We start from the raw sequence: 15,601 nt of genomic DNA on the forward strand, positions 1-15,601 counted from the left end.
TTTGGTCTGATCATACTCGTAAATCAATGTGTCGTGAGGGTGTAACTGCTCAGAGTCAAAGTTGGAAACGGTTCTCGTGTCTGTGGTTAAGATCAAGTCATTTTGGGAACTGTGGAATTTGGACAGTGATCAACTTTGACATTGCAGCACACACAACCCTTAGATAAAATGCGAGCAGCACAACAGAAATAATTAAAACTGAAATGAAAATACAGAAGACCCAAAATGGAATCGACATTCTTGTTTTTATCTAGCGACTTCATCTGTACCAAAAAAAGTACAGATGAAAAGAAATCACAGTAGGCTTTTCATGTTCATGTTCCGTTTCATTAGATTAGAAAGAAATCAAGCTATGAATATAAAGTATAGTGTGGTTATAAAAAGAGCAACATTTCACCTGCATAGCCACCACTGTGTGTGTCTTAAGTAGCTCTGCAATAGCATTTTGTTGTATGAAGGCAGATGTCTATCACAAGGTTGGCTACATTTCCATGGCTACATCAGGCCATCCTTAAAAATATTTTTGTTTGCAGTAACAGCCAAACATTTTTTAAAATGGCTCGGTAGGTAGGTCAATATTTTTTTTTTCAAGATTCAAATAAAAAAAATTTTGGTCATGGTGATTACATAGGAATGAATTTACACAAATGTGCATATCGTTATATAGACCAGCCTTTCTCAAACTTCTTTGACCTGAGGCCCGGTCATGGCAGACTTTGGGGTCATAGGGCTCATCTACATGTACCCAGAAAGAAGGCTACAATAGCTCTTGGCCACGTTATATTGAAATTTGACTATACAATACTCAATGCTATACAGTGTATTATACAGTCACTGCTCTGTTTCTAAGGAAGTTCCAAAAAACAACGTCATTCTATTAAGTTTCGTTAAATAAATAAATAGCCTTCCAACAGGTTGAAGCGGAGCTTTGATACCAACGTTATCGATTAGTTTCAGTTTCTCTCGCGCAGACGCGCATTGAATGAATGCTCATGCCACCACTTAATTGTAGGGCTCCATGTTTAATGACATCGATAGCAGAAACGTTTGTTTTCTTTTTTCGTCGATCCGCGGTTTCTTGATCAACTGCGCAGCAAATTATCAGATGAAGCACCGGGCCTAATTTCACTCCACGACTCCACGGACCAGCAGTCTCCATGTTGCAGACCCATATTTTGAGAAATGCTGAATAGACCACAACCAATTTCAATACTCCGACACGGTCACCGTTAGACTAGGGGGAGAAGGGATGAGAAAAGATCTGGCCACAGTTCTTCCAGAACTTCGTGCCAAGTAAAAGCGTTATCAGTTTGTGAATGAAACGAAGCGTAGGCCATAGTGTGACATGCGTAAAACCAATGGTGTAGAGATGACGCCACAGGTTTTTTTTTTAAGTGAGCCACGTTTGCATGTAGGCAATTTATATTCACAATACTTGGGCCTACTAAAAGAAATATTATTTTATTGCATTTGTATTGGTTGTTTAGAGTAAAAAAAAACCAATCGGTCGCTATTAACGCAAGTTTACAACCGGCAAGTCGGTCGGACTAAAAGGGGAAAAAAATAAATATTTGGGTCTGTTCTAAATTGACAGGGTCGGTCGGGTTACGGCAAACGAAAATATTTTTAAGGATGGCCTCATATATCCATATATCATCATGCGATGTAGTCCTTGCATGATTATATATGATGTATAGCTATGCAGGGAAATGAGGCCTAGAATAGCTATGATGTCTTTTATGTGTAGCCATGTTGAGTTCCTAACAATGCCTTTGCTCTATAGGAGCTGGGCTTGCTAAAGGTTTCTATTGCTTTGGTAAGCACAGGATCCACCAGTGTGCTGCTCATTTGAAGTCTGTGTTTCTCAACCCGAACAGAAGACAGATTGGTATCTTAGTGGTACACTCATGTGGGTGGAAACCAGAGCACAGACGGGTCCTTTGGCAGAGAATGCATCTCTCAGATAAAAGTCGCTTTGAGATGTGTGTTTTTCTCCTTCTTTCCGTAGTGTGTCAACCTCTCTGAGAAGCAAGGCTATCAGCCAGGAGATCCACATTTTCTTGCAGCAGGGTTGCATATATTCTAAGAGTCTCATCTTGCAACATACCAATGTGGTTCATGTTGTTGTTTGAGGTTTGCTAAGGTTTCTCCATCAGGCTGTGACACACTTTATTGGCTTCTAGTAATGTTTTATCCTTCATGCATTGGTCTGTGTTGCCATTTGACTTGCTTTTGAGATTGCCTGAATGTGGCTAAAGAATCCCCCTGCTCTAAAAATGTGATCTAATAAATGAATCAAGGCCCTTTATTATCGCGAGAGAGCAGCCTTTGTTGTCATGTTGTGTTCTCATTTCAATGGATCTTATTCCTCGTTATTAGCACATCGTTGCTATGTAACCACAGTCTCTTGGCTAGGGTTTAATTTGGAGCTCTTGTTTCAAGCCCCATTCCAGGCCTGCTGTGAAGGCAGCGCTTGTCTTGTCTTTCCCCTGGAGTGCCTTAAAAAGACAGCACTTGAGCTGCCTGGCAATTTAGAAGCAAATGAGATCTTTCCAATGCCTGAATGGTAAAAGAAAAATATCCTCATTTTTCCAGGGTATAGTAAAATTCACTCAATATCCTTTTGAATTATGTGTTTTCTAATATACAGTCCACGGGGGCCCATGGTAAAGCGCTTTGAAGTAATACTGTTAGGCTATAATTTTGTCTCATCATGGGTTATCCTGGAGAATGCCACTAAAAATGCTATCCTAATAGTCACCCATGATGACACACCTCCAGTTTCCTTTATCTGTCCAAAGATACAATTAGTCTCTTTTACTTTTTTATGATTTTTGGATTAAAGGTTTGTGCGGATTCTCTAAGCAGCACCACAGCCAGTGTCAATCATCAGCTGACACTGAGAACCTTGCTGGAAAGAAAATAATTTTTCCGCTGGTTTCTTGCTCTGTGCCTCGTGGAAAATAAGTGGAGAGAAGAGAGACAGACAGATCTGCCACAATCATAGAGAGGTCAGAGTTGGACGGCTAAACACGTGCAAAACAAATCAAAATCGGAAGGCAGAGTGAGTGCGATCATTTTAGAAGCATGCTCTTCTTCATGCAAGTCTCTCCATCGGAATACCGCAGTGGGCCGAGGGTCGCAGCGGTGTGGTATCGGCCGTCTCAAAGCTTCCATGCTGATACCTAGCAAATGTCAGCTGTTAAATGCGGGGGAAGTTTATTGCTCTGGAAATGCAGCCTTGAGCGCCTTTGCACAGAGGCTGCTGTGGCTGAATGCCAGGGAAATTGAGCAGCATCCAGCCAGCCAACAAGTCAGGCAGCCAGTCGCCCTGATGTCAACCCTCTCACTGTAGGCTATAGCCCTCCAGATGTCTCCAACAAAATTGAGCAAAGTCAAAAGATCAATGATGGATAGCCTACTATTTCTAATGTACACTGTGTCCGTTGTTTAGATAAATCAAAATGGATAGGGGGGTGAGTCATTTCTAGCCTGCGTGTGTGTCGCACCGGGCTGTCCCCTTGAGACCAGACAGCAGCGTGCACACTCGTATTTATAGATGACCCATAAAATGTCCTCAAACAATCAGACAGATTCCTGCTCTGATTCAGACAGACTTTCAGTATACCCTGGAGGGGAGCCTGCATCGGGAGGATTGTCAGTGAAATGTCTGTCGGTGTTAAATCTGACAAAATTGTCAGATCTGTTCAGCAACCTCTATCTGTAGTGCAGCCACTTTTGTCACACTTTTTGTTTTAGACAGTGCACTACAACCAAGGAGGCCTGAAGCCCAACTTAATTGAGTATATTCACAGTTTTACCTATTGCTTTATTTGGGCTCTTGTGTTGTCTTTGCCGTTTGTGTTGGCCAATTTCTTTATAGCCTTTTAAGATTAGATTGAATCTGGTGAAAAGAATGCCGCTGAATAACTGCCTAGAATTGGTGCCATTGTCCTTATGGTCTGGAAATATAGAGACACTAAATCGGATGGAGTAGGCCTACTTATTAGCAAGTTGTACTGCGAGGTTTATTTGAAGTGATCTGTCTGACCCAAATTGAACGGGGGGTGCACCGTGCTCCACTGAAATGCTCCTCCTTTGATTTCCCCTTTTAAACCTAGAGGAATGACTCTCCCAAATGAGCTGTTACAGGACAGCCAATGCATTACTGTTGGTCACTGGCCACTCACCTTTGTGGGTTTGCTTTTGGAATTTGTAGGCCCTTAGTGGGTCATGTAAGCATAAATTTGCTGGTTTTGGCAGTGTCTCTTTAGCTCCGTCTGGAAGGAAGCAAAAAAAAGATATGGGAAAAGGAGACAGTGCAAATTCCTGGAGCCTTAATCATTCAAAGGCTGATGTAAATATTTTAACAGAATTCTCTGGACCGCTCAGAGGGGTGATTTCAGGGAGCTGGGAGACTGCGGCCGATTGAATTGTATGGATCAGCAGGGCTTTAGGGTCACGGGTGAGCGTGTGGAGGAGGAGCGAGCCTGGCCAGGGCTCTCCACGTAATGATAAGCTTCCCTAAGCTAATGTGAGACAACACTCAAATGGCCTTTAGAGCTTATGGTGTTTTCCAACCAGCCACATTTGATAAAACATGGCAGGAGAATCCCTTATTTTGTCGGTCAGCTGTCATTGCAGTCGTGCTAAGGTGTTGCCCATCAAAGTGGCCTGTACAGTTGACTAAATCTTAATTAAATCCTTCAACTCGCATTGAAATATGGTCCAGACATCTGCTGAAGGAGCATGCTTTGCTCCACTCTGCTCTGCTGACTGAAACAGAATGGGGGGAGGGTGGAGAGAGTGGAGGTTGGAAAAAGGTCTCTTGTAACAATAAGGGGAGCCTGCCAAAAGGTTTGCCCCTCCCTCCTCCTGCCTCCCCTGCAAAATCCTATAGCACTATATAAGTGGAGTCTCAGCAGTGGATGTCACTTTCTCTAGCCTAGCCTGTATTGATTGGGGGTGCGAATACAGCGATGCTCATCTAAAGGACACACCTTTACTGAACCCACTAGGTGTTGAACAAGAGCCTTATTGAACATCAGGCAAAAAAATCCCTTTTTCCAACGCTTCAGCCGTTTCCACACTGCTGTAATACCACTTTTTATTTTTCTCTCTCTTCTCTTCCCCTGCCTCAACTCTCTCTCTCTCTCTTTCTCTCTCTCCCTTCCTCTTCTCATTCTTGCTCTCTTCGCACACTGCTGCAAAGTCGGGTGGAGGACACCATCAAATCATTTTACATATAAATGATTCACTGTGCCGTGTAGAGCTCTCAGCCGCCAAAGTCATGAACTGCGCTGTGGAAATAGAAAAGGCAGCCGGGAGAGTGCTGCCCTTGGAAACCTCTGTTTGATCTATTATAATGGAGAGTCGAGAGTCTGCCTGAAGCCTGTGGGGGTGAGAGAAGGGAGAGAGAGAGAGAGAAAGAAAGAAAGCTCTGAGATGGGTTACATGCTTGGGAGAACGAACCGCAGTGCCATGAAGGCAGTGTGAAATAAAAGCTTATCTGTCCTGACACTTTGTATTTACTGGCTTGCGCTTTTGTCCCGTTTCAGGCATGCTGGTGGTGAATGTGACCTGGAGGAACAAGACATATGTCGGGACGCTGTTGGATTGTACCCGACATGACTGGGCACCACCAAGGTAAACGAACAAGATTGGCCAGTCAAACTCTGTATTGAAAAATGTCCAGTGTGTTATATCTCCCCCTTTACACCAATCATGGTAAACATGCTGGAAAGGTTTTCATATTAGCAAGTCCTTTGTGCAATCATGAGTGACACCCCCTTTGTTTCCAAGAGGAGCACAGTGTAAGAGCCAAGAGCCTCATTACAATCAGTACTTGCAATTACATGTCCTCATAGTCACTATGCCAGTTAACAAGCTCGATTGGAGGGCTCTTTGAACTTCACAGATTAATATTCTACTCTATTGTTGGTGAGTTATTGTGTTTGCCTTTATGGTTTCTCTCACTGACGATGCTGTTAGTTGCTCTAAAAAACTACATTTGAAATGTTTTAGCATAGTTGTTAGTAGCCTTTCAGATTTTAAATTGTGTTGTAGATTTTAATGAGGTCGGGGCTATTGCTTGTTAGATTATTTCCTGTCACTATTAGACCTACTGGTACAGTGCATTCATATGTGTATTCACACAAAATTATTAAACAGACATCATTATATTTTTGTCTATGTGGGTTGTTCGACAAGTTATGTTCATTCTCATACCACTTATAGCACAAAATGGTGGCCAGCTACCATTGACCAGCCATTCGTTAATTTGTGCATTTACCATGTTCCAACCACTATTGTCTGGATTATATTAATTTAGTCAAGATGTTTGTCATGCATTCTTTGAAAAATCGAAAATGGATTATGTTGTATCTGATTTGTATAATAGTATGTTACTGCTCATGTTATAGCATTTGTTCCCCTCTCTTTATAACATCAGTGTATAAAAAGACCTCCATTCTAAGTCATGTCTGGATAATGCAGAAAGGTAAAAGGAATATGTAAAATGAATAAGTTCGGAGAAGGGATTTTGGAATGAGTTTTCTGCTGAAGGCATACTTACATTACACAGCTGCCATCTCTTCCAAAGTTGACGTTTTCTCAGAGCTTTGCTGATATGTCAGGTGCGGACTCTATAGGGATATGTCAGGTGCGGACTCTATAGGGATATGTCAGGTGCGGACTCTATAGGGATATGTCAGGTGCGGACTCTATAGGGATATGTCAGGTGCGGACTCTATAGGGATATGTCAGGTGCGGACTCTATAGGTCTTAGTAATTTGTTCTCTCTGCTTCCTCTTGCCTTAAAATGATTTTTATGAGAGTGCCAGTTTTATTGTGTGTATCAGCAACAATTTCATCTTTGCACTTGCTTCTCACCAGAGATTTGTGAAAGCGAAACACCCCTTGCCTCTAATGTGTCATGACAGACTTGCATAGTGCATTTTTAGACATTTGGGATCTCTAAAAAACAAATGGCTACAATATGAGAACGGGGATGTCTTTGGAATGACGTATACCACGGATAGGAGCCAATGCACATAAATCATCTAGGAGAAGACGTACTGAAGTGCAGCTTTGCATTTAAGTTGGTATAAATAGAGTTGTGGACATAGAGATGTGTTCCTGCCAGATTTTTGATTACCAGCCCTGGAGAGACTCGTGGGGGCAGATGGACTAACACGTTAGCGCCCATTATAGATGCAGTTCCGCTGCAATCTGTGCCTAAAAAGGTTGCATGGTTTGTATGAACAGGCTGCACAGGGAGGACACCACATTCTGGCGGCTGCAGGAGTGCAGAATGACAAGTTGGGAGACCAGGAGTGACACATTCTGTTTTATATATGAATGTTGTATGCATGCATATCTGCCCTTCAGTGTGATTACTGAATTATTTTGAAAATAGGGCTAATTTGTTTTCCTGATGCTCCAGATGTGTTTTCCATCAACATTACTGTTACTGTTACGGTTATAGTTATTGCCAATGACAGTCTTACTAAATGTAATTGCTGTAGTACACACTAATAAGTTTTATTTTAACGCAATTACCTGTTTCAAAGCTTGCTATTTGTGTTTTGTCAGGTTTTGTGAGTCTCCAACTAGTGACTTGGAGATGAGAAATGGAAGAGGTCGTGGTAAGAGGATGAGGCCCAACACCAATACGCCTGTCAATGAGAACAGCAACTCCTCGGACAACAAGGGCAGCAACAACAGCAAGACCCGCGCAGGCTCCAATAGCAAAGGTCGCCGTGGCAGCCAGAACTCTTCGGAGCGCCGCACCCCGCCCAACAGCAACACCGAGGACGTGAAGGCAAGCCCCTCCTCAGCAGGCAAACGTAAGAGTAAGCCAGCCTCTGACATGGAGCCAAACTCGAGCTCCGAGGACACCAAGGGTAACAAACGCATGCGCACAAACTCCAGTAGTGGAGGGGGGCCTCTCACTATGCCCATCCCCAACATCAAGACTGAGTCCCTCCCCCCACCACTAGACCGCAACTGTTCTTCTCCGGTGCTCATTGACTGCCCACACCCCAACTGCAACAAAAAGTACAAGCACATTAATGGCTTGAAGTATCATCAGGCTCGTGCTCACAATGATGATGACATCAAACTGGACATGGATGGGGACAGTGAGTATGGGGAAGACTCAACTCTGCATCCTGAATCAGGGGGTTGCAATGGAGCCTCCATCTCACAGAAAGGCTCTCTCTCTCCAGCGCGATCTGTGACGCCCAAAGGGAGAGGATTTGATGCTCATAGCCCGTCTCCTTCCCCGGGCAAGTTTGGCTCTAAGCAGCCAAGCAAAAAGAGGAATGGGGATGTGGACCCAGAGGCTTGTGGCACACCCATGGACGGTTGTGAAGATGGCCCCTGTCTGACTGACGAGGCTAGCAACGATGGGGTGGAGGACAAGAAAAGCCTAGACAAGGACAAGTCTAAAAAGTCTAGCAGTAGTGCCAAGTCTGACAAGCTACAGCAGAAGAACATTAAGTCTTCTCGGCCCATGCCTCAAACCATACCACCTCAGCAGCTGTACTCCCTGCAAGCCTCACCTTTCCCAGGTGGAAGCCCGAGCAACCCTGGTCAAGGAATGAGCTCAACGATGCAGGGTATCCCCAAGAGTCCTCAGCTGAAGGCTATACAGCCCAAGCCCTCTACCATGGGGGACCCCTCTTCTATGAGCCCTGCTATGAGTGGCTCCAAGGATAAAAAGAAGAAGGACAAGAAAAAGAAGGATCCTGGGAAGGAGGCAGACAGTCCCAAGCCGTCTGGTAAAGGAGGAAGGCCTGATGGGGGAAAGAGTCCGTACTCTGAATCTTCAGACCCTGGAGGCAAGAGCGACAGCCTCCTGAATGGCTCAGACCCACACCAGAGTCGCCTGGCCAGCATCAAGGCTGAGGCAGATAAGATCTACAGCTTCTCAGACAATGCCCCCAGTCCATCCATTGGGGTGGCCAGTCGGATTGACCCTGGTGGGGTAGGGCAGCCACTCAATCCCTTGCATGTGGTCACTCAGAATGGGGCTGACAATTCTTCAGTGAAGACTAACAGCCCAGCTTACTCTGACATCTCAGATGCTGGAGAGGATGGGGAAGGCAAGGTTGAGGGAATGAAAAGCAAGACTGAAGACCAAACTGTGAGGGAGGGAGCCAAGAAGGCCCTTTTTGCTGGCCAGCCTCCTAACAAGGAGTCTCCATACTATGCCAGCTATGATAACTACTATTCCCCCAATTACACCAATCCCAGCCCAGGTGCTGCCAACATGGGTGGCCCAATGGTAGAAGGCCCAAATGTGAAGATTAAGAAAGAAGAGGACTCGGAGCACCAGAGCGAGGAGAAGGGGAAACACGACCTGCATGATGAGCGCAAAGCTGAGCTCGGCGCCCCAGGCCAGCAGCAGTCGCAGCACCCTCAACAGCAGCAGCCCTCGGTCATTCAGCAACGCTCCAACATGTACATGCAGCCGCTCTACTACAACCAGTACTACATGCCGCCCTATGGATATCCAGATCAGGTTTACCATAGCCACCTGATGAACACCAACGCGGCCTACCGTCAACAGTACGAGGAGCGACAAAGGCAGGTGGCTGAGCAGCACCGGGCTGCAGAGAAGAAGTCGTCGGAGACGCCCTCGAAGGAGAGGGAAGGTCCACTGGTGAAGGAGGAGTGGAAGCAGAAGGCTTCGGGGCCCCCTGCTCTTTCAAAAGCTCCGAGCCTGTCTGATTTGGGTAAATCCCAACCCATGGGTGGCAAGTCGAAAGATTCCGCTTCCTCTATGGAGGGCAACAAGTCTGTCATCATCCCCAAGGGTGAGGAGTCTAAAATGGCCTCACAGCAAGCTGAGGGCCTGAAGATGAAGCTCAGTGAGGGAGGGCACCATGGCAAAGAGGAACCCAAGACGAGCATGGAGTCAGGCAGGCAGCCAGGCATGGAGCAGGCCATGTGGTACAGACAGGTAATGAGAAACCTTTTAAATGTTTAAATGCTTTTGTGTATCTGCATGCATGAATCACAAACAATGTATTTGTTCTGCCGTGTGTCTTACACTGTGGCTTCCCTTTTCCCCAGGATGCTTATGGCTACCCCAACAAGTTCCCCGATGCGCAGAAGCAGCAGCAGATGGAGGAGGAACGTGAACGAGATCGCAAGGGCAAGGACGATAGACCCAGGCCTAAGGAAATGTCGAGCAAAGAAGAAAGCAAAGACTGCTCTGACTCCCGAACATCAGTGGGCTCATCTGAGGATCACAGAGGGCCTCAGAAAGACCCTCGACCGAACACACACATGCAGTTCCCCACGTCCTTGGCTCAACACCAGCCATATGTGCCCTACATGCATACAGGCTACCCCTACAGTCAGGGTTACGACCCCAATCACCCTGGATACAGAGGCATGTCTTCGGTCATGATGCAAAACTACCCAGGTAAAAAATGGCTGAAAACATGTCAGAGTGCTGTGTTGTGCCTAGCTATAGTATGCCCTCACTGATCTAATGTCATGTGACAGACCTCATAATCACAGTAAATTTCAATAATTTCCGCAGGCTCCTATCTGTCAGCGGGGTATTCCTTCTCCCCATATGGCGGGAAGGTGGGTAGCGGCGAGGAAGGAGAGAAATCCCGCGCCAGTCCGACCGTGAGCAGCAAGGTGGCGTCGGAGTCCAAAGCCCTGGACATTCTCCACCAACACGCAAGCCAATACAAGAGCAAGTCTCCCACTGTCGGAGACAAGCCGCAGTCACACGAACGAGAGCGTGGAGCAAGCGAGCGAGATAGAGAGCGGGACCGTGACCGCGACCGGGAGAGGGAACGAGACCGGGAGAGAGAGAGGGACATGGACCGGCCGCGCTCTTCCCCTTCACAGCGCGTCATGCCCTCTCATCACCACCTCGGATACCCCTTGCTCTCTGGGCAGTACGACATCCCCTACGCCACAGGTCAGTGAAACTGATGTCATGGTTGCTTCACAGAGTAACTGAAAGCTAAGCTAACTAGAGAAGCAGTGAACCTGCACCAGGCAAGCAGAATGCCCCAGCCGTGCGCTACAGAAGCACTGACATACTTTATGCCCCCACAGGTCTGTCGTCATCTGCCATCGTTGCCAGCCAGCAGACCTCAGCTCCCTCACTGTATCCGCCTGCACGGAGGTGAGAATGGTAAGGCAAGCACAAAAACACAGACATTATGAGAACAATGACTTTGGATAAGGACATGTTTTTGCTCTAACTGAAAGCTAAGGCTATCTGCACAAAGCATTATTCCACTGGGTGTTCCTTAATTGAGTTTTCCATTAAGTGGCATTTTAGTGCCTCTCCACATAATCATCCTGAATGATTTACTTTAATTTAGCTTTTTTTCCATGCATGACCACTGCTGTCTCGAGTTGAAACGAGGTCTTTTCAGGACAGACACATAGCCGTAGTGTCTGTACAAAAAGACTGAGTTTGCCTGCAGCACTCAGAGAAATGTCAGCTCACACTGACCTCTGCTGGAAAGATCTGGCTGAGAGAACCCTTGCACTCCATATCTGAGTGAAGCAACTTTTTTGAGTCCTGCTTTCTTTCAAAGAAAGTATGTTGTGAATCATACTGCTAGGTCAGTCCCATTATAGCACATCATCAACATCAACAATACCAGAATAAAAATGGGAGCATTGATGGGATTAGTAGGCTGGTGATTGAGATTATGTGTCGCCCACACACTGATTAATATAACAGGGGAATCTTGTGTGCACTTAGTTTTGCATATTGATTTTTGACTAATAACAGTGTTCATGAAAAAAAGAAATGTAGGTTGGTGTATCTATTTACAGTTGTAAGTGAAAATAATTTTCTGTCTCCCCCCCCCCCCCCCCTCTCTAGGGAGACCTGACATCACCACCTCACTCTCGCAAATGTCCATGTGACTGGCTCACATGGGGACATATATGGAGTCATTTAGACATCAGTTGAATGGTGTTTCTATATTTTTCTTTTTTTCTCCTCTTTTCCTCCTGCCGGAATGTGTGGCAGACTTGATGTTTCCGAGCATCTATAACCTCTGATCCCAACGCGGACCGCAAGACCAGTTTCAAAGCCATCTTTCTCCGCTGACAAAAGCAGCCTGCCACAGAACTATATTCTGCACTGTCGAAAAAGCCATGCAAGAAAAAAAGAGACCATCCCATTGCCTGTATGGCCTTTGATTCATGGAATACCTTTCTCGTGTGTGGATTACGGGCCAGAGAAGGGGAATCTGGTTCGCAGTGGTTGAAAAAATAAATAAAGCCTGTCGGAAAGAAGAAAAAACACAGAAAACGGAAAAAAAAGAAACAGTTTATCATGTTGAAATGATTGAAGTTGTTGCCCTTGCTTTTCAGTGTGCATCCTCACAAATACAAACAAAAAATGTGTATGGTAAAGTGAAACTTGTTTATTTTCGGAGTTGCTGCTCTTTGGAGACTCAGCAGGGACACTGGAGTTGACTCTGGCAGCGTCCGGCATGTGGTCTCAAAACATTATATGTACACACACACACATATGTACATACATACATACACACATGCATACATGCGCACACACACATGCTTGCACGCATACACAGTCCTCATCACTACATCCTTAAAAACTTTATTTTGTTTGTCTTCTTTTTTCCCCAAAAAAATATGCCATTAGCCACTTGAGCTCAAAAGACTATCTCCATGTCCATGATGTTCTATTGATCGATTTTTTTTTTTTTAGTGATTCGGTTCATTGGTGCATGACTAATGGCACTTCGTAGACTTTGTTTTATGTTTGTTTGTTTTTTGTTTTGATTTGTTTTTTCTCTTTCTCTCATTTCCCTCCTGTTTTGAAGAATGGCTGGTAGCTCATCTGAAACTGATGATGAAACCAGGTTAGTTGCCTCAACAGACTAAGGGCCCCGTTCAACCTGCGTCAGATGAGTTTACCCTTGTTGCTGTTCGAGTCGGGCTGTCGTAGCAGATTCTGAGCCTCTGCCAACCAGTCTTGAAGATCGGCCTTGACTTGCAGGGCTTTCTCGATTTACGGTTCTGTCGGCTCACAGCTACACTAGTCCTTCATTTGTCACTGGGGTTGGATAAGCAGTGAACCCACAAGGAGGTCGCCCTTGGAGGAAGCAAAGTGATTTTTCTCTCCTCTCGGATTGGAAACGAATCTCACGACTCGGGAGTCACTGTTCATTAAACTCTCAGCCTTCCTCTGTCACCCCCCTCAGCACGTGCCTCTCTTCCAGGTCAACAGAAACATCCCCGCAACTGAGGATTACTCTTGTCACACCAACACTCTGCCTCTAACGGCGTTGACGTTAGGGTAACTGAGAGTTGGTGACTGGCCATGTAAAAGTCAGGCTTGTGTGTGTTGTAAATGCAGTAGGACCCACTGAACTGTCTCTTTAAGACAACAAAAACACTGCAGACTGGTCTGGCTGACTACAAAGAGAGTAAAGGGAGCAGATGGAACCAGATGTCATCTCTGGTCCAGAAACAGCTCCCCAAACGTTGACTGTTTTAGGTGGGTGGAGAGCAGACATGCCCGCAGTGGAGAGGAGGGAAAAAACATCAGGAAAAAAGCCGTTAGAACTTTGGAGATTTTAGCTTGTACTCTATTTGTTCAAGGAGACCTTGTGTGTAAGTGCTGTGAATACTAGTAACACAAAGTGTTTTTTTTTCTGTAAACAACCACTCAAAACTCTGTTCATATTTACAGTTTTCCTCTATCTCCCAGGAGCAAGATTTCCATGTTTTCAGTTTTCTCCAGTAGGGTGTTGATTAGCATGAAATCCCATATATACAGTATCCTCTCAGGCAAAGCACACTGATCCATAGCTTCAACATTTGTTTTTTTTCTTCTCTCTATCTCTTTCCTCCCTTCACCGACAGTAAGATATCTGTATATAATGAACAGAGGTATAATTTTAACGCTTTTTGGATCGTCATCACCATTCAGTTGATCTCTGTCATTAGCTCCCTTTTCCACCCACGCTTCCCTCCCATGTGGATTACACGAATACTGTAGCAGCTCGTTCATTTTTCTCTTCTATTCATTTTCTATATTCTTATATATTTTTAAAAGCCTCCACCCAGCTCACTTTGGGCTCACTATGACCACGGTGTAGTACCCCCCATGTTGAGGAAGGGGTTGTTTTTATCAGAACCAATTTGCAGGACCTGCGTAGCGTACAGCCAGACAAACGTGTGAAGCTATAAGCAACTTTTAATCCTTTGTATAACTGTCAACATTTCAAGGCTTTTGCAGTTTTACAGTCCCCCCTAAAAGCAAAACACGATTAACCCAATTTGATCCTGTTTTTTTTTTTTGTGTTTGTTCCTTTTTGTTTGTTGTCACCTTGCTATAGGAGACCCAGTGGAAAGGGGGTAAAGACTTGCCTTTACGCATGGCTGTACAGGTTATATGAAATTGTTGTGCGTCCAGTGAGTTACTTTGGTCTTCAGACTGCTGCTCTGTTGCCCAGAGCTTCCACTGTTGTTGACCATCAAGGCAAAATAGAAACTAGAGCTCACTGACATTATTCTTGCCATCTGATGTTTGTTGAATAGTTTTTTGCAGTATTATAGCTTTTGTGGTAAAGTTTGATTATTTGGCCTTAAAGAAGTTACCCCCCACGAGGCCAGATTATGGTGTTGTCATGTTTAAGGGAGTGAATTTGATGTTCATTTTTCCACTTTCTGAAAACTGAAATTCGTGGAATGCAGATGTGGCTGGTTTTTATAAAGGCAAGGAGGTTATGACACTAAATGAACAGTCCATTGCCATTAATAGGCTGCTGTAGACTACAGTCCCTGAGTTGAGTAATACTTAGACTGTTCCTATGTATGTTTTCACATCTAATTTGTTCTGGATATATCAAGAGCTGTAATGTCATTCTGTGTGTTACATGTTCCTAAGAAGTGGCTTTAGTAGTAGTTGATATTGACAGGCATGATAAAGCATTACTTTTTTTTAAGGATGAACAGAAATCAAACGTTATCTGGTTTTAAAGTGAATCGCCACCAATCTGTTAATCACAAAGACCCTTGAAGTTGCAGAGGAAAACACATTAAGCGCTTTAATGATGAATAATTTATTTTGTTTTGATTTGGTTGTCCATCATCTGAGGAAGAGGTGTGTTCGTTTTTTTTCCTTCTATTTTTTAATTTACTGTTATGCCATGGCTTCCATATTTCCTTGCAAGCAAACATTGATAGACGTCCAATGTTTACCTATTTGGGTGGAGTCATGCACTATTTTATCATGGTGTTTTGCTTCCCAGCATTGATTCTCCCCCCCCCCCCCCCCCCAACCCTCATGGTAAACTCACAACCCCTCTGTCACTCAAAACTAGAGGGTCTGTCACTAAGTATCAGTCATCGGTACTTAAAAAGGATGTTTACAACTTTTTTTTTATTGCTTCATTTTGAAATTCATTCCCCCAGATGTATCACCTTTCTTTAATTTTCACCACAGCTGACCTTTCCCTACTGGAGTTGTCCTCTGATGTAAAGTGTACATTACCATGTTTCTTTTTTTATACAATACTGTAACTTGCCTTTGTACATTTGGGCAAAAAAAATAAATAAATCTTTTTATGAG

At 44.6% G+C, this 15,601-nt stretch overlaps 1 protein-coding gene across 2 annotated transcripts in view; it reads left to right on the forward strand.

Moving 5' to 3' along the window:
* The window catches only part of znf609b (zinc finger protein 609b), a 78,551-nt gene extending 62,959 nt beyond the window's left edge, over nt 1-15,592 (forward strand). The window contains exons 4-9 of one of the 2 annotated variants that reach the window (XM_076286817.1): nt 5,559-5,646; nt 7,594-9,967; nt 10,081-10,435; nt 10,556-10,948; nt 11,089-11,158; nt 11,873-15,592. In XM_076286817.1, the coding sequence (XP_076142932.1) occupies nt 5,559-5,646; nt 7,594-9,967; nt 10,081-10,435; nt 10,556-10,948; nt 11,089-11,158; nt 11,873-11,882 (3,290 nt within the window). In that variant the 3' untranslated portion in view covers nt 11,883-15,592. Of the gene's footprint in view, nt 1-5,558; nt 5,647-7,593; nt 9,968-10,080; nt 10,436-10,555; nt 10,949-11,088; nt 11,168-11,872 lie in introns of both variants that reach the window. The other variant, XM_076286818.1, reaches the window with a different exon arrangement.
* The last annotated feature ends 9 nt before the right edge of the window (nt 15,593-15,601 follow it).

Source organism: Alosa pseudoharengus, unplaced genomic scaffold (assembly GCF_046254945.1).
Source record: "Alosa pseudoharengus isolate Yale_2024_CS ecotype anadromous, Long Island Sound unplaced genomic scaffold, YU_APseudo_1.1 YU_APseudo_1.1_scf_16, whole genome shotgun sequence".
NCBI lineage: Eukaryota > Metazoa > Chordata > Actinopteri > Clupeiformes > Clupeidae > Alosa > Alosa pseudoharengus.